Raw genomic sequence first — 13,023 nt, forward strand, 5'->3', positions numbered from 1 at the left:
TTTCCTATGAAGAGTTCAGGTATCATAGTGGTTCCTCTTTTACATGAGTTAACTCATGTTAAGTTTATCAGACAAAGCTGAAACTGAATTAAATAGTGCCACAAAGCTGTTTACAGCAAAGATAAGATAAGTAATGCTATTAAACAAAAAAAAAAAGCACACAGGAAACTAATACCACTAGTTATCTCTCAAACATTAATCATTGATTTCCACTCTTTACTACTAGAACTAATTATGCTATGCCTAGGGCACTGAACATTGCCTGACTAAATTGCCTTTTGTATAGTTTGTTAATAAGGCTTAGCTGAAAAAGGTTGTGTCTACAGAGAGAGGGATATGAAAAATGCTTACAGAAGGATATTGCAACAGAAGCTTTTATTACTGTTGCCTTATCACATTGCCACATTGTCTCCCCCGCCATTCTTCTAAGGGTTTAATTTCCTGTGATCTTACCCCAAACTGGGGTAGAAAACAGCTTTGTGTAGTACATCTAAAGTGTAGGTTAAGTACTCAAGAACACTACCTAAATAATGCAATTCTGACTTCAGAAACTTTCCTCTTGAGCATCAAGGTGGAAAAGGTATCACATGTTAAGTACTCAAGAACACTACCTAAATAATGCAATTCTGACTTCAGAAACTTTCCTCTTGAGCATCAAGGTGGAAAAGGTATCACTGTAAGTTTTATATTGCTCCATTGCTAATCAGACTTCAAGGTCTCTTCCGTAAAGCTTTTCTGCATCCCCCACCACTGCATCACTCTAGATTTTGTGTGCAGCATAACCTAGGGCAGGGGTTTAGGTACATAGAACACAGGCAAAGGTAGCCCTGATTTCTCCTTAAGAACATTTAACTTCTGTTTAAGAGTCACTACTTCATATAGTTTCTGGGCATGAAGAATTTCAGGTATTCAAGCTGAACTACCCTTGTTATCATTATATTAGCAAATGGAATTTAGAGCCTTTATGTTATTGGTATGCAGTCTCCACCTTTCTGCCCCTGAGAACTTCGAAATTTTTCTTCCTAAGAGATTTTAGGTTGACATGGTTTTACAGGACAGGCGTGACATCTGAGGATGGAAATAATTTTAAAAAGTGTCCAATCTTTTTAATGTCTATATGCAACCAGTCATTTCTGTGGAAACATCTAGCTGCCTTTAAAGGACGTGCTTGTATACACAGAATACCATAAATGCACACCAACTTGTCCACTGTCACCTGTACTTGCAGATACTCCTTTGCTGATGTGTAAGTGCTTCCTATATATGCAGCAGTATACATAACTGCTTCAATCACTAACTATATATTTGGACTTCTTCCCTCCAGAGTTTGCAAATGTTTGATTTCATATGTCTGTGGAAAATGAAGTACATTCTCAGAGGTTGCCCAGAGAGGTGGTGAAAATCTTCATCCTTGGAGGTATTAAAAAGCTGTTTGGACACAAGCCTGGTCAACTGGCTCTAGGTGGCCCAGCTTGAGCAGGGGAGGTGGACCTGATGACCTTCAGATGACCTTCCCACCTCAGTCATTCTGTGATTCTTCACTTCACTACACCAATTCCCTGCTCAACAGCCCATTCCCCCTTCTTCTCACAGAGGAAGGGGTTCATAAGCCAGCAGAGACCTTGCACTCTTCACCACTATGTTAACTGCAAGTTTATCGACAAAAACTTAACTAACTGGAAAGGACACCAATTCCTCTGCTACATCTCTCCTGTATCTCTCTGACAGGAGCTCTTGCCTGCAATAAATTATCCTGCTCTGAAACAGTGTCTGTTCTACTTCCATTTCTCCTTCTCCTTTGGTCTCAAGTCCTTCCAGCTGGAGGGAGGGCCCAATGAAGCAGTGTAGAGCCCCCAGATGAATTTCTTGTGGAATTAACATATTTTCAGCCAAGTTCAGCACATACACATACCGTACTGTTTTCAAAAACTAATTATGTCCCCCTGGCTATTAGAAGCCCTCCAGTAACTACACTACCATGCCAGCTTCTTTAGGACATTCTGAGCCCTCACAAACATTTTTTCCCCCCTTTGAATTTTAATGGTTTTAAAGCTTGGTCAGAGCAATCACACATTAGATTCTTGACAGCTAGCAATGAACAGGGAAAAAGTATCTCTGCTTAAGCTGTGTAAAAGTGCAAAACATAAATTGCCAATGATGTTTGTTGTGAGCTTGAAATGCCAAACTAATGTAAAAGATGAGACTGAACAGCAGAGGTAAGATGACATGGTAAGAGGGCTGCTGGAGGCCCAGCTATGTATTTAGTCTGCCTTACACTGAAAAACAAGCAAGTCTAGAGTGGAACGAAGTGGAACAAAAGTGTACCTGCAGACTTTTTCAGACAGCACAAATTTAGGGCACATCTAAGCATGAGAACTGAATGTTTCAAAGTATTAACTTTCAAAAGCTGATCTCTTCCCTCCTGCTCAAAGGCATTTTATTAGACAAGCTGATATTTCTTCTCCATAAATATTAATCTCATTCTACTCTGAGACTATCACAGCCATCAAACCACAATTACAATTCATTTAAATGAAGTATTACACAGTTGGCAGCCACTGAAAACTAAGATACAGCTTAAAGAAAGTGAATCCTTCTGCTCAAATCTACCAAATCTATTTGAGCTTTCTGTAGAGCCAAGACTAACACAGAGCTCCAATGTGGCTGTGACAGCATAGATACACTGCTGCAAATTCAGGAATTTAAATTACAGTCGAAGAAGGCAGCACCACCAACCTTGTATTCTTCCACAGGCAGATCAGTAAAGATGACCTAAAAATAGGTTTATTCAAATGTCAAATTTGAAATTACTTTAGAATTTTCTACTCAAGTGACACAGGAAGTTAACACTTGCCTACTCCCTTCCACAAAAGGTGATTTAACCCCTGCTTAAGTCAAGCGACTAGAAATTCTACTTTGTTTATATACTGACAAATGGCTGTGTCAAAGGATTTGTAGTGTTTCAGAGCTATGTTGACATTAGTGTAACAAACACATTAGTCCCTCACCTTCATTAGCACAAGTTTGCAGCAAATGTCCAACCATTTGGAGAGCAGTTATTTATTGCCAGCTATTTGATAATCTTGACAAAAATGAAAACATGCTCCTACGAGTCTGTGAAAAATCCACATAACAAATTAATTTTAGAATAAACAATTAGATAAGAGCTCAGAATATTTTGTTCAGTGAACAAAAACACAATCCAACTTTTAAATATGTATTTTTCTCCAGCTTGCCATAAGCTTAGTCATCTTCTGGAATATTTAGTAAAACTTGGTATTTTAGTCTACAGGTTTCCAAAACATTACTAGAGAACAGTACTGTCAGAACTACTTAAGGAAAATATGAAGTCATCATTCATGATTTATGTAGCAGGCTTTCTAAAAAGTGGCTAAGCAGAAAAGGACTGTCTCATTTTATAGATACCTTAAGGCCAGTACCTTCATAACAATGCAATTGCTAGAGTACTTGCAGGCAGATGAAAGCTGAGTCACTTTACTCATCCTGCCCAACTCAGTCCCCAAGTCATTGTTTTAATCAATTGCTTCATAATAAGGAAAGTTATTGTGCTACAACCAAGTATCTCACAAGAGGAACAAGACTAGAAGGAAAGTTTCCCTTTCCACATAGCAGTCTTCCTTAGTGGAAACAGAAAACTAGGGAAGATGATATAGCTGAACAGAGATTTAGCTTCAGTATTTCTTTAGGAAATAATAAGACCCTAAAAGACTATGACTTCCTGTGAAGTAACTCACTGAACAAGAAGCAACATTTTTAAAATGCATGAAGTTTTTGGGTTTTTAAAAACCCAGGTGTTTCTGTTTCATACTTCTCCCCATCCTTCCACAAAAGGGTGTGCAGAACATAAATAGTCTTAGCAGGTAAACTTTTGCTTCATGAGCCAACAAAGGATAAAATGATCAAAAGACTCCAGTTCATACAGTGACTAAACCACCAACTAATACAATTTTCAAAGATTCTGCTTGCACAGGCATTTTAAACATCAGCAAACGACTCACTTTCTTAGGGGCTGAATTTTCAAAGAGAGAAATACTTCCTTTGCCTGTCTGTGGAAACTATGCTTATTTCCCACAAGCTGAAACATGGCTCCAGCCTGTTTTTTCCACATTCTGTGTTAGTACAACTGATTTCCAGAGAAGTCAAACAGTGCAGTAGGCACAGAGATCATTGCTCTTGATGATACACAACAGCAATCATAGTATTGTTTCAAGGTAAATAAGCTAAAGCTGTTAACACAACATTATCTGACGTATACAGTAAACTAGCTTGCCTTTATCTAAGGGTTTTTAAAAGTTGTAATTAAAATACTGCCATCTCTTTTGAAGTCATGTTGTTAGGTTCAGACTTATGCCAGTGGAGGATTTGCTACAGTTTGGAATCATTTATGACTACTTAATTATTTAGAGGATGTAAATCTTACTCAAAAAAAAAAAAAAAAAAAAAAAAAAAAAAGGTCCAAGAATGAGGTTTCACTAGGATAGTCACAAAGGCCCTGTTCAGCTATGTGATTTTATCCTATTCCTCTTCACCTTTTCCCCCCCACACTGGCCACTCCAAGTCTGAAATGCTGATGAGGTGATTCTAGTCTCCAAATAGAAAAATGATTCAACTTGGACAAGAAAATTAGCAGCTTTCCTCCCTGCCCTGCAGAAAAGTTAGTGAGCTGAACTAGCTCACCCAAACGTTGGCTGAATATAAAACCTAGTGCTAGGTAAGATGCAGATTCAAGGGATGGTCCCACAAGACATACTGCCACCACTAAGCTTCCTTGTAGTTTTGTCCTAAATCAACAGAAATTTTGGACAACTTACTTTTAAACAAGCACTCACGAGCTTTTTCAAAATAATGCTGAAAAGGGGAGTGCTCAAGAAGCTGTCACACAAGTTCAAACAGATGGCAGAAGCAACCAGCATCAGGGCACATTTAGGTGCAGAATTCAACAGCCAAACAAACTTGAATTTCAAAAGGCTCACACCAAGTAAGCCACCTCAGCTCCACAGCTGCTCCAGCATTCCTTGGCCTACCATGCCCTCCCATCACAGTTGTGATATCTCACTCATGTCAAGTGTTAATTTGACTGACATATAAATCATTATACTAATATAATTATTTACAAGAACAGAGTGTTCATTCAGAAGTGTAAGCACAGATGTAAATCTCTCCCCCATTTGTGACATATCTTCTTTCAAACTAAACCCTCCAACCCCCAACATTCTACGGATCTCAAAGTCTACACCTACTCACCTATATTGTAACTGCATTTTGAAAGACTGCAATTTTTAACACATGAAGTCTAAGACCACAGGTAAAAGCATACAGCATCATGTGTAAAACAGCTTCAGTTTGCCTTTGCAGAAAGATATCTGCCATTTTTCACAAAAGACAGATGGGTATCAGTAACTCAGTTTTACCATCAGTGTCAATAGCCAGAAAACTCAAAGGTCAAAGGGAGCAAGGCTTATCAAGTGAGTGATGCACTGGCTTTTACATACAGAAAACTGTGGAAAGATTTAGTACTAGAGATACATAACAAAAACCTTTCTTCCCCTCAAAAAACCCCCAGAAGTGAAATCAAAGCATGAGAAACATTGGGAGAGAATAATAGTTCACAGCTGATAAGGATAAAAGTAGAAAAGATTTAAGAAGTGCAGTGTTAAAATGGCAGGGACAGTGCTAGAAAACATAACATTCATCTTTCCTCAGCCTGTCTAGTCAGAGTAATTGATGACACTGAGAGCTACGAAAAAGGATTGCTTACCCACACAGATCAGTTAAGACAGGTCTTAGGCAGTGATGCAAACATGGGGTTAGCAGGACACTTGGCTGCATCATAATTAGGGTTGCTTTTCTCCACCACTGAGCACATGAACACAGCTGTCTTCTAGAATCCTGCTATGGTCATTTGGTTATTACAGAAAGTTAATAACATAATAACACAACATTAACTTAGCTGCTTTTCATAAAGTAAAGGTGGATGTTACCTGTAGATGGAAGAATCTGGAACTTTAAACTCCACTGCCCTCCTAACAGGACAAGAAAGGCATACACATAGGCTTTTAGATGAGTATTTCACTGAAACATTGAAGAGCTGCTCTCTCCACTTGTAGCAAGGTTAAGCACCACACTGGCAAAGACTATCATCACATTCAAGGTTTTCCTGTCTCCCCAAATCCTTCACAAGTAACTGCATAATTGCAGACCAAAGCCAGGTCAGAGGCTTTTGCTTATCCAGCTGATCTACTGCATTCCGTAAGAAGGAGGAATATAACCATCACACTGATCACTCATGCAGGGCCATGCCTTCAAAGATTAGCAATCCTGGAAACATTCACACAGTTTGCTGACAAGTCTCCAACCCTCAGAAAAAGTCACAGGAGGCTAAAGTGACATTATCCCAAGTGCCTTACCTCTGCAAGCTATATTGCAACTCCAGCTTCATTTTAGATGGACGTAGAATTGCAAGCAACTTAATAACTAATACGTCAGATATGTTTCAAGTAGTCTGAGAAGTCTTGGCACGGTCTCCTCAGGACAACTTCCCCTTTCCTTATCTGAACTTTCAGAATTCATTTCCATGGAACATATTACTCTTTTCACCTAAATTCTTCAAGCTTAATATAGGTTAGTGCATGGAAGTAACTGTCTGATCACACCTCATGCTACTATCTTGGACACCAATCTACAGGCAATGAACAATCCATGGGTCACAATCTGAGAATCTCTATTTTCTGCTGAAACTAAGATCCATGCACCTTTCAAATGGTGCAGCAAATTAAACTTCAAAGTACATCTGAGAGAAGTTGTCGCAAAAGCTCAGGTGTAACTGAACCAGTTTAAGGAAAACATTCCAGAAGGTCATTTTAGAGTTGCTACCTGACTGGGATGAAAATCAAATACTTCACATCATCAGTGAGAGGGAAGGGAAATGCACAAATTCAGCTGTCATTTGAAGAAAAGAAGTCAGCATTCTCCATCACACAAGGAATTTGCTCTAGCACAGAAAGTATATGTAGGAAGGCTAGTGTTGTAACACATTCAGAGAATCTTCAATATGATTTTCACACAGCCCTGAGCGTTGCTAACTAACCAAGAGTACTGTAATTTATTCTGCTCACACTCCTTGACATGTAACTACTTATTTATCATCAAGATACAGTAGACAATGAAGAACCAGGACAGAACAGACTTAATAGCCCTTAGGGACTAGAGCTGAGAAACATGTGGAACAACTACAGTTTGGTGGGCAGCACTGTGGAATCCCAATTATAGATGCTCAAACTCACGATTCCTACACAAGGCAAATGAAGAGGCGTTTTGCATAAGACTAAGACCTAACTACCACCCCATCCCTACATGCTCAATTATGCGCATTGACTCTTCAGATGAGTACATTGCCTAAAGATTCATTTTTATCCTCTTCCATTACTATTCTGAAACTGGAATAAGATTGGTGTTATGGTCAAAGCTCAGACATACAGGTATCTAATTAAAGGGTTTGGGTTGTTGCCCCCATTAAAAAAGGAAGAGAAAACTTTAAAAATAACCAAGAAAAAACATGGAAGTTTTTGAAGTGATCACTATAACAAACATGATTACAAAGCTAAGCTACAGATATACACAAATTGCAAGATACAGGCTACAAAATTAGACTGCATGCTGGTCACTGACAACAGTGCTTGACACATTGCTAGTCCTCATAGATCATAAAGTAAATTCATGAGGAAAGCTCTGAACCAGTAGTCTTGTGCCTCCTTTAACTCCAGAAATATACATCCACCCCTTTATTTTCCAAAACCCGTGTTAAGTACACTGCTTTATAAAATGCAAAAGTGCAGTTTTCTAGGGCCAGCATCTGGAAGATAGTATATTCTCATTTGATAGATTCCCTCTATTTTTTTGAGAAATGAACTCAAAAACATATGAACAGCAGAACCATACCAAAGCACTTATAGGTTTTAAGTATGACTAATATGACTATTTCCACAGCTAAGAGTATGATTGCTTTTTCCTTCATACTCACTACTCAGCATGCTACCACAGTATATGAAACACATGTGCTGTCCAGGGTAATTTACTGGTGGCATGTAGTTGGAATAATTGTGCAAAGGAAGAGGTAGTTTTGATGATACTTTTTGGATCACATACAAATGATTCACTTGAACTTAATCCAACTCACTTTTCAAAAAAAAAAAAAATCAAGAACATGTAGATTAAACTTTTTAAGTGGACTTGTGCATCTTGGGGTACACCATCATGAAATTTTAAAAAAATGGAAAAAAACCAATTAAAGCTAACTCCACTCATCCAAAATACTAAATATAGCTGAGTGGCCTGTCAGGGGAATATTGTCTCTATACTTGATCATAGCTGCTAGAATCCTAAATTTGATAACAAAAATTAAACTACTATGCCAACAGGACACAGGACTTAGCAGGGTAGAGCTTCAAATAACATAAGCTGCTTTTTCTTCTGTAGAAGATTCTTTGTGTACACAATGTGTAATACTTCTGTATTTGAACTAAAACTATAGGCATAAGTGATCTTTATTTAACACCAGGGAGCTTGAAGAGAAAACAACAATACAAACACTGATACATTACAAATAAGAATAATCAGCAATGAGCAATCCTGTCAGTCTAAGGAGACTGATAAATACAGCAGCTGCATCAATGGGTATTTGATTCAGTAACTCTGTATTAACCATCTTCCCAAGGTATATTTAAATTTTAGAGGTTTTCATGAATGCCCTAAATACCTGAGTACTGTTTCTCTCTCTAATCAGTATTTATCTCCCCCTGTACCAATGCTGGGCAATCTAAAAAATTACTTCAACTCCTACAGAGATGCCAGCATACCTTCAAAAAAATCAAGCAGCTGAAAATAAATGAACAAAACTATTCCAGCTAAGAAAGCAGTACACAAGTCTTTAAACTCTGGGTCCTAGTCTCTCTATATATGGATTTTTTTTTTTTTTTTAATATGACAGAGCTGGAGCAGAATGCTTTTGCTTCCCCCTTATGGTAAGTTGAAGAGAACTCTAGGAGGAAAGCTTTAAGCTGAAATATTCGGAGTATCCACAGGATAGGGAAGCACAGATCACTGATCTCTCAGAGCTGAATACTGAAGACTTGTTGTACAGAAGGATCTGCATGTCACAGAATTTCAGAACCTGCTCATTGCCCTGCCTTCTTCCCCAGTGACCAAAACTAGAAGGATTGCCCAGGTATTATAGCAATGTCTAATATTAATATCTACTTATGCAGCAATAGATTGTTCTTCCAGAAAAAGTGTTAGAGTAGGTACAAGACTCTCAAAATTAAGAGTCTGTAGTTTTATTCAATACAGTGCCATTACCTAAACACAGTATTTTGATACTTAAGCTTTATTGTAAAACAACAATAATCCTATTCCTACGTTTGCTAAAATCTGATTAAGCAGCAGCTTTAAGTTATATTGTGACTTAACATTTTTTAATTTGAATCCTGACACATCACAGGAAGAAAATTTCCTAGTCTGTAGAAATTCAGTTCTAATAACTGACAAGTGCAGCCAAATAAGTTATTATTCTTGCAACAGACTGGCAGGGGAGAAAAATTCCTGCTACAATTTTATGCATCTGCAAATTACAGTAAACCAGAGCTGGCTTATTTCAAACTGGGAATGGATTTTGTCCCTATGTTTTCAATATCAGAAGCATTCAAGTTATCACAGCATGAAATAACAGGTTTTTAATACTGCAGTGGATTTTACACTGTGGAAATTGCTACATGATGCAGTGGTGACATGTTTATATAGAACACTCATAGGAAGGATTACACAAATCATGCATGTCAGCAAAATGGAAAGCATCTGTTTAGGCTGTGGCATGCTGCTAAGGCTCTTGACTGCCAGTTTGTGATATGGTACACAGCCCAGTTGGAGTCACAACAGCAAAACTGTGACAGATTTTCATGTCACTGCCTACTGCAGAAGTTGGGCAGCCTTCTGATAGTAGCTGCTAACATAAAAGCAAGATCAGATCAGCTGCATTTTGCGTGGAGAACAGGCAATTAATCTGATGTCAAATGTTTCAAGGGACAGTACTAGAGCCCTATTTTCAGTTTTTATATAGAAACACATTGAGACTTGATTAATGATCAAGGGATGAAAAAGAATTTCCCCTGAACCACATTAAAAAAAACCAAACCAACACGCCAAAACCCCAGAAAGTACAGACACTTAACTACTGAAGCAATATTACATGCAAGATCCATGTCTTCACAAAGTCCATTTACAGCTTTTTGGACTAAATGCCCTCCAAGAATACTTAAAAGCCTACATAATGCTCCAGAGTATTAGCTTTGCTTTTGGACCACCAGTTTAGCTGACATGGAAAAGGCTAGCTGTATAAGACTTCACACATCTAGACACATTGTTCTATTTAAGTCAGCATTGACTTGCATCAAAAAAGTTGGCTTCAAATCAGCTGATTCAGATGATATCTTATGAATTAAGTAGTATTACTTTCAACAGAAGTCCACCCACTATTGGTCAAGCCAACCTCTTCTGGGATCATGAAGGGGAATACAAGGCAAAGAGCTTTGCCAACAGCAAAAAATAAAAGCAAAGCAGGACACAGAATCTACAGGAAGTTTACATATGAACAGATCCTCAATTAAATCTAAAGGGTGTTGACTACTCCTTTAAAACTAAAGCCAAGATCTCAAGTTCCGCAGTCCAGACACAACTATACCTTCTTGAAGTTTTTTTTTTTTTTTTTTAATTTTAAAGTCACTTCACACTAACATTTTGAGATGAATGGAACTGTTATGGAAACCCAATCACAGCAATACTAGACTCTAAGTTTAGTTTTCTATTACTGTAAGGGAACACACAGAGTGCTTTAAAAAGGTCTCTGAAACTGTTATAAATAAGTGTATGACTTAGGCCTGAAGGAAGAACAGCTGGAGAATTTAGGATCCTCCCATATTTTAACTCATGGTGATGTCATAATTTAGAGTTCTTGGAAACTGTCAATTCAACATTTAAGACACATCAATAACAGTCATTAAATATACTACACATCTCTATTGGATTGAACACCAATTTAACTTTTATTAAGGGGAACACACAGAACTCCCAATTATAAGAAGTCACATGAGCATTCTCCTAACCTCTCAGGCTGCTTTAAAATATATACTTTCAGAGTTTAAAAGAGTTTCTAAACATACTATCTCCTGTGCACTGAAGTTTAAGCACTCTCTGCAAGCTTTACAATACATTGGAAAGAGACTGCTCTGCCATTAAGTATTTCACAGTGCAGATTTGAAGGGGCTCCTTTAGGGTTATGAAACAGCATTTCATTTCCATGTTAAAAAAGTTTGGCTTGGGAGGGCCTTCTATGTTTTGAAGATGAGGCATTTTACAAAATTTTATTATGAAAAGGTAAGATCAGTCAAAGAAGGTTTAAGTCAGAGTATACTTCAGATTGCTTAATCCTTTCATTGTTATGCAAGTGTATTTCATAACCTTATTTGAGGAATCAAAGAACAGTTTTAATACTAACAATGGTCTCAGTCTGACAGCTAATGCTAAACCAAGTGTGCATCATGCCCTCCTTCAACACTCCAATTTATGTAACTCCACACCACCATGGGTTTAAAAATAAACCACATGGGAAAACAAGGTTTAGATAGACAAAGAGTAAGATCACATACTTGTTCTCCTTAATTAGGATCTGCTGGTTGTGGACACAATACCATCCCAGAAACCATAGTTAAGATTTTCTTACTTCTACAGGCAGCCCCTAGAGAAAGCTATGAGGACAAATACGCAGGATTCCTGAAAAAGTGTTCTTGGCTTGATGTCTTGAGAAATCTTTTTCGCCTTTCCTCTCGGCCTTCAAAAGGAGCAATTTGCCTCCAAGGCAATTCAAACAACATTTTCAGCAGGGGTTTTAAAGATTTTTTCCAGAAATACACAAGTTTGCTATTGTAACCATCATTAAAGCAGCATCTTAAAGCTGCTAATGTGCTGGCAGAAGAGTATGTGAGCAAGACTGAGAAGCCATTCATTAACAGTAACAACCTTTAAGCAGATTCAGAGATTATTGCTTAAAAAGGATTTAATATCCAGAGCTACAGAAACGGCCACAAGACTTAGAACTCTGGATTCTAGGAGGATACAGTTGATTTAAAACTATTTGCTAACAGTCTTAATACCAGCATTCCTGTTAAACAGAACAGTCAGTTCAAATTAAGAAACACTCAAAGCAGTGATCTTACAAGTGAAAAGGAGCAAGTGCAAAACTCATGGAGATAGGAGTTCAGTAACAGCAGTTCATTTCCTAATATTAATTACCAAAAAGGGCAGCAGAAAGGAGTTTATAGTTACCCAGAAGTGTGCATGACAGTTAACCATCATGGTCCTCTCAATAAGCTCATCAGGACACTCCAGAAGATGGTGCCCGGAGACCACACCAGCATTGTTAACCAGGACAGACACCTCGCCAACCTCCTTGCGGACCCTCTCAGCTGTCAAGTAGACATTCTCTCTTTTGCCCACATCACAGGTGTACGTGTAAACTTGCAAGTTGCAATGGGGCAGCACATCGTTCTCTCCATCTCCAGCTACTAAAGAACACAGATAAGAGAACAGAAGGGGTGGGGGGCAATAAAGTTCTTGCTCATATTTTGACATTCAAACAAGTAGTCAAGCAGAAACAGCAAATACAATTCCAAACCACCAAAACTTCTATTTATTTTAGTATCACTGCAGTACACCAGGTGCCGGCTATTTACTACCGCTGCTACGTGCTTTAAGAAAAGCTGCAGGTTTTAAGGCCGCTGCTGGAGTCCGAGGCCCCGCGAAGCATGTCTGCGCTCACCGCTGCGGGCACAGGGCCGGCTCTGGCTAGCAAAGGCACCGTCGGGGCGTCTGGTACCCCTGCACCCAGCGGGCTCCAGCCCAGAGCCGCTCTCAGGGCCCGCCGCAGGTGAGCGCTGCCCCGGGCCGGACCCGCCA

The 13,023-nt window shown here is 38.6% G+C and overlaps 1 protein-coding gene across 1 annotated transcript in view; it reads right to left on the reverse strand.

The window, feature by feature from the left end:
* RDH10 (retinol dehydrogenase 10 (all-trans)) overlaps positions 1–12,714 on the reverse strand; it is a 25,484-nt gene extending 12,770 nt beyond the window's left edge. The window contains exon 1 of the mRNA XM_008631389.2: positions 12,394–12,714. Within this exon, the coding sequence (XP_008629611.1) occupies positions 12,394–12,699 (306 nt within the window). The 5' untranslated portion in view covers positions 12,700–12,714. The remainder of the gene's footprint in view (positions 1–12,393) is intronic.
* Between the last annotated feature and the right edge of the window lie 309 nt (positions 12,715–13,023).

Source organism: Corvus brachyrhynchos, unplaced genomic scaffold (assembly GCF_000691975.1).
Source record: "Corvus brachyrhynchos isolate BGI_N302 unplaced genomic scaffold, ASM69197v1 scaffold633, whole genome shotgun sequence".
Taxonomy (NCBI): domain Eukaryota; kingdom Metazoa; phylum Chordata; class Aves; order Passeriformes; family Corvidae; genus Corvus; species Corvus brachyrhynchos.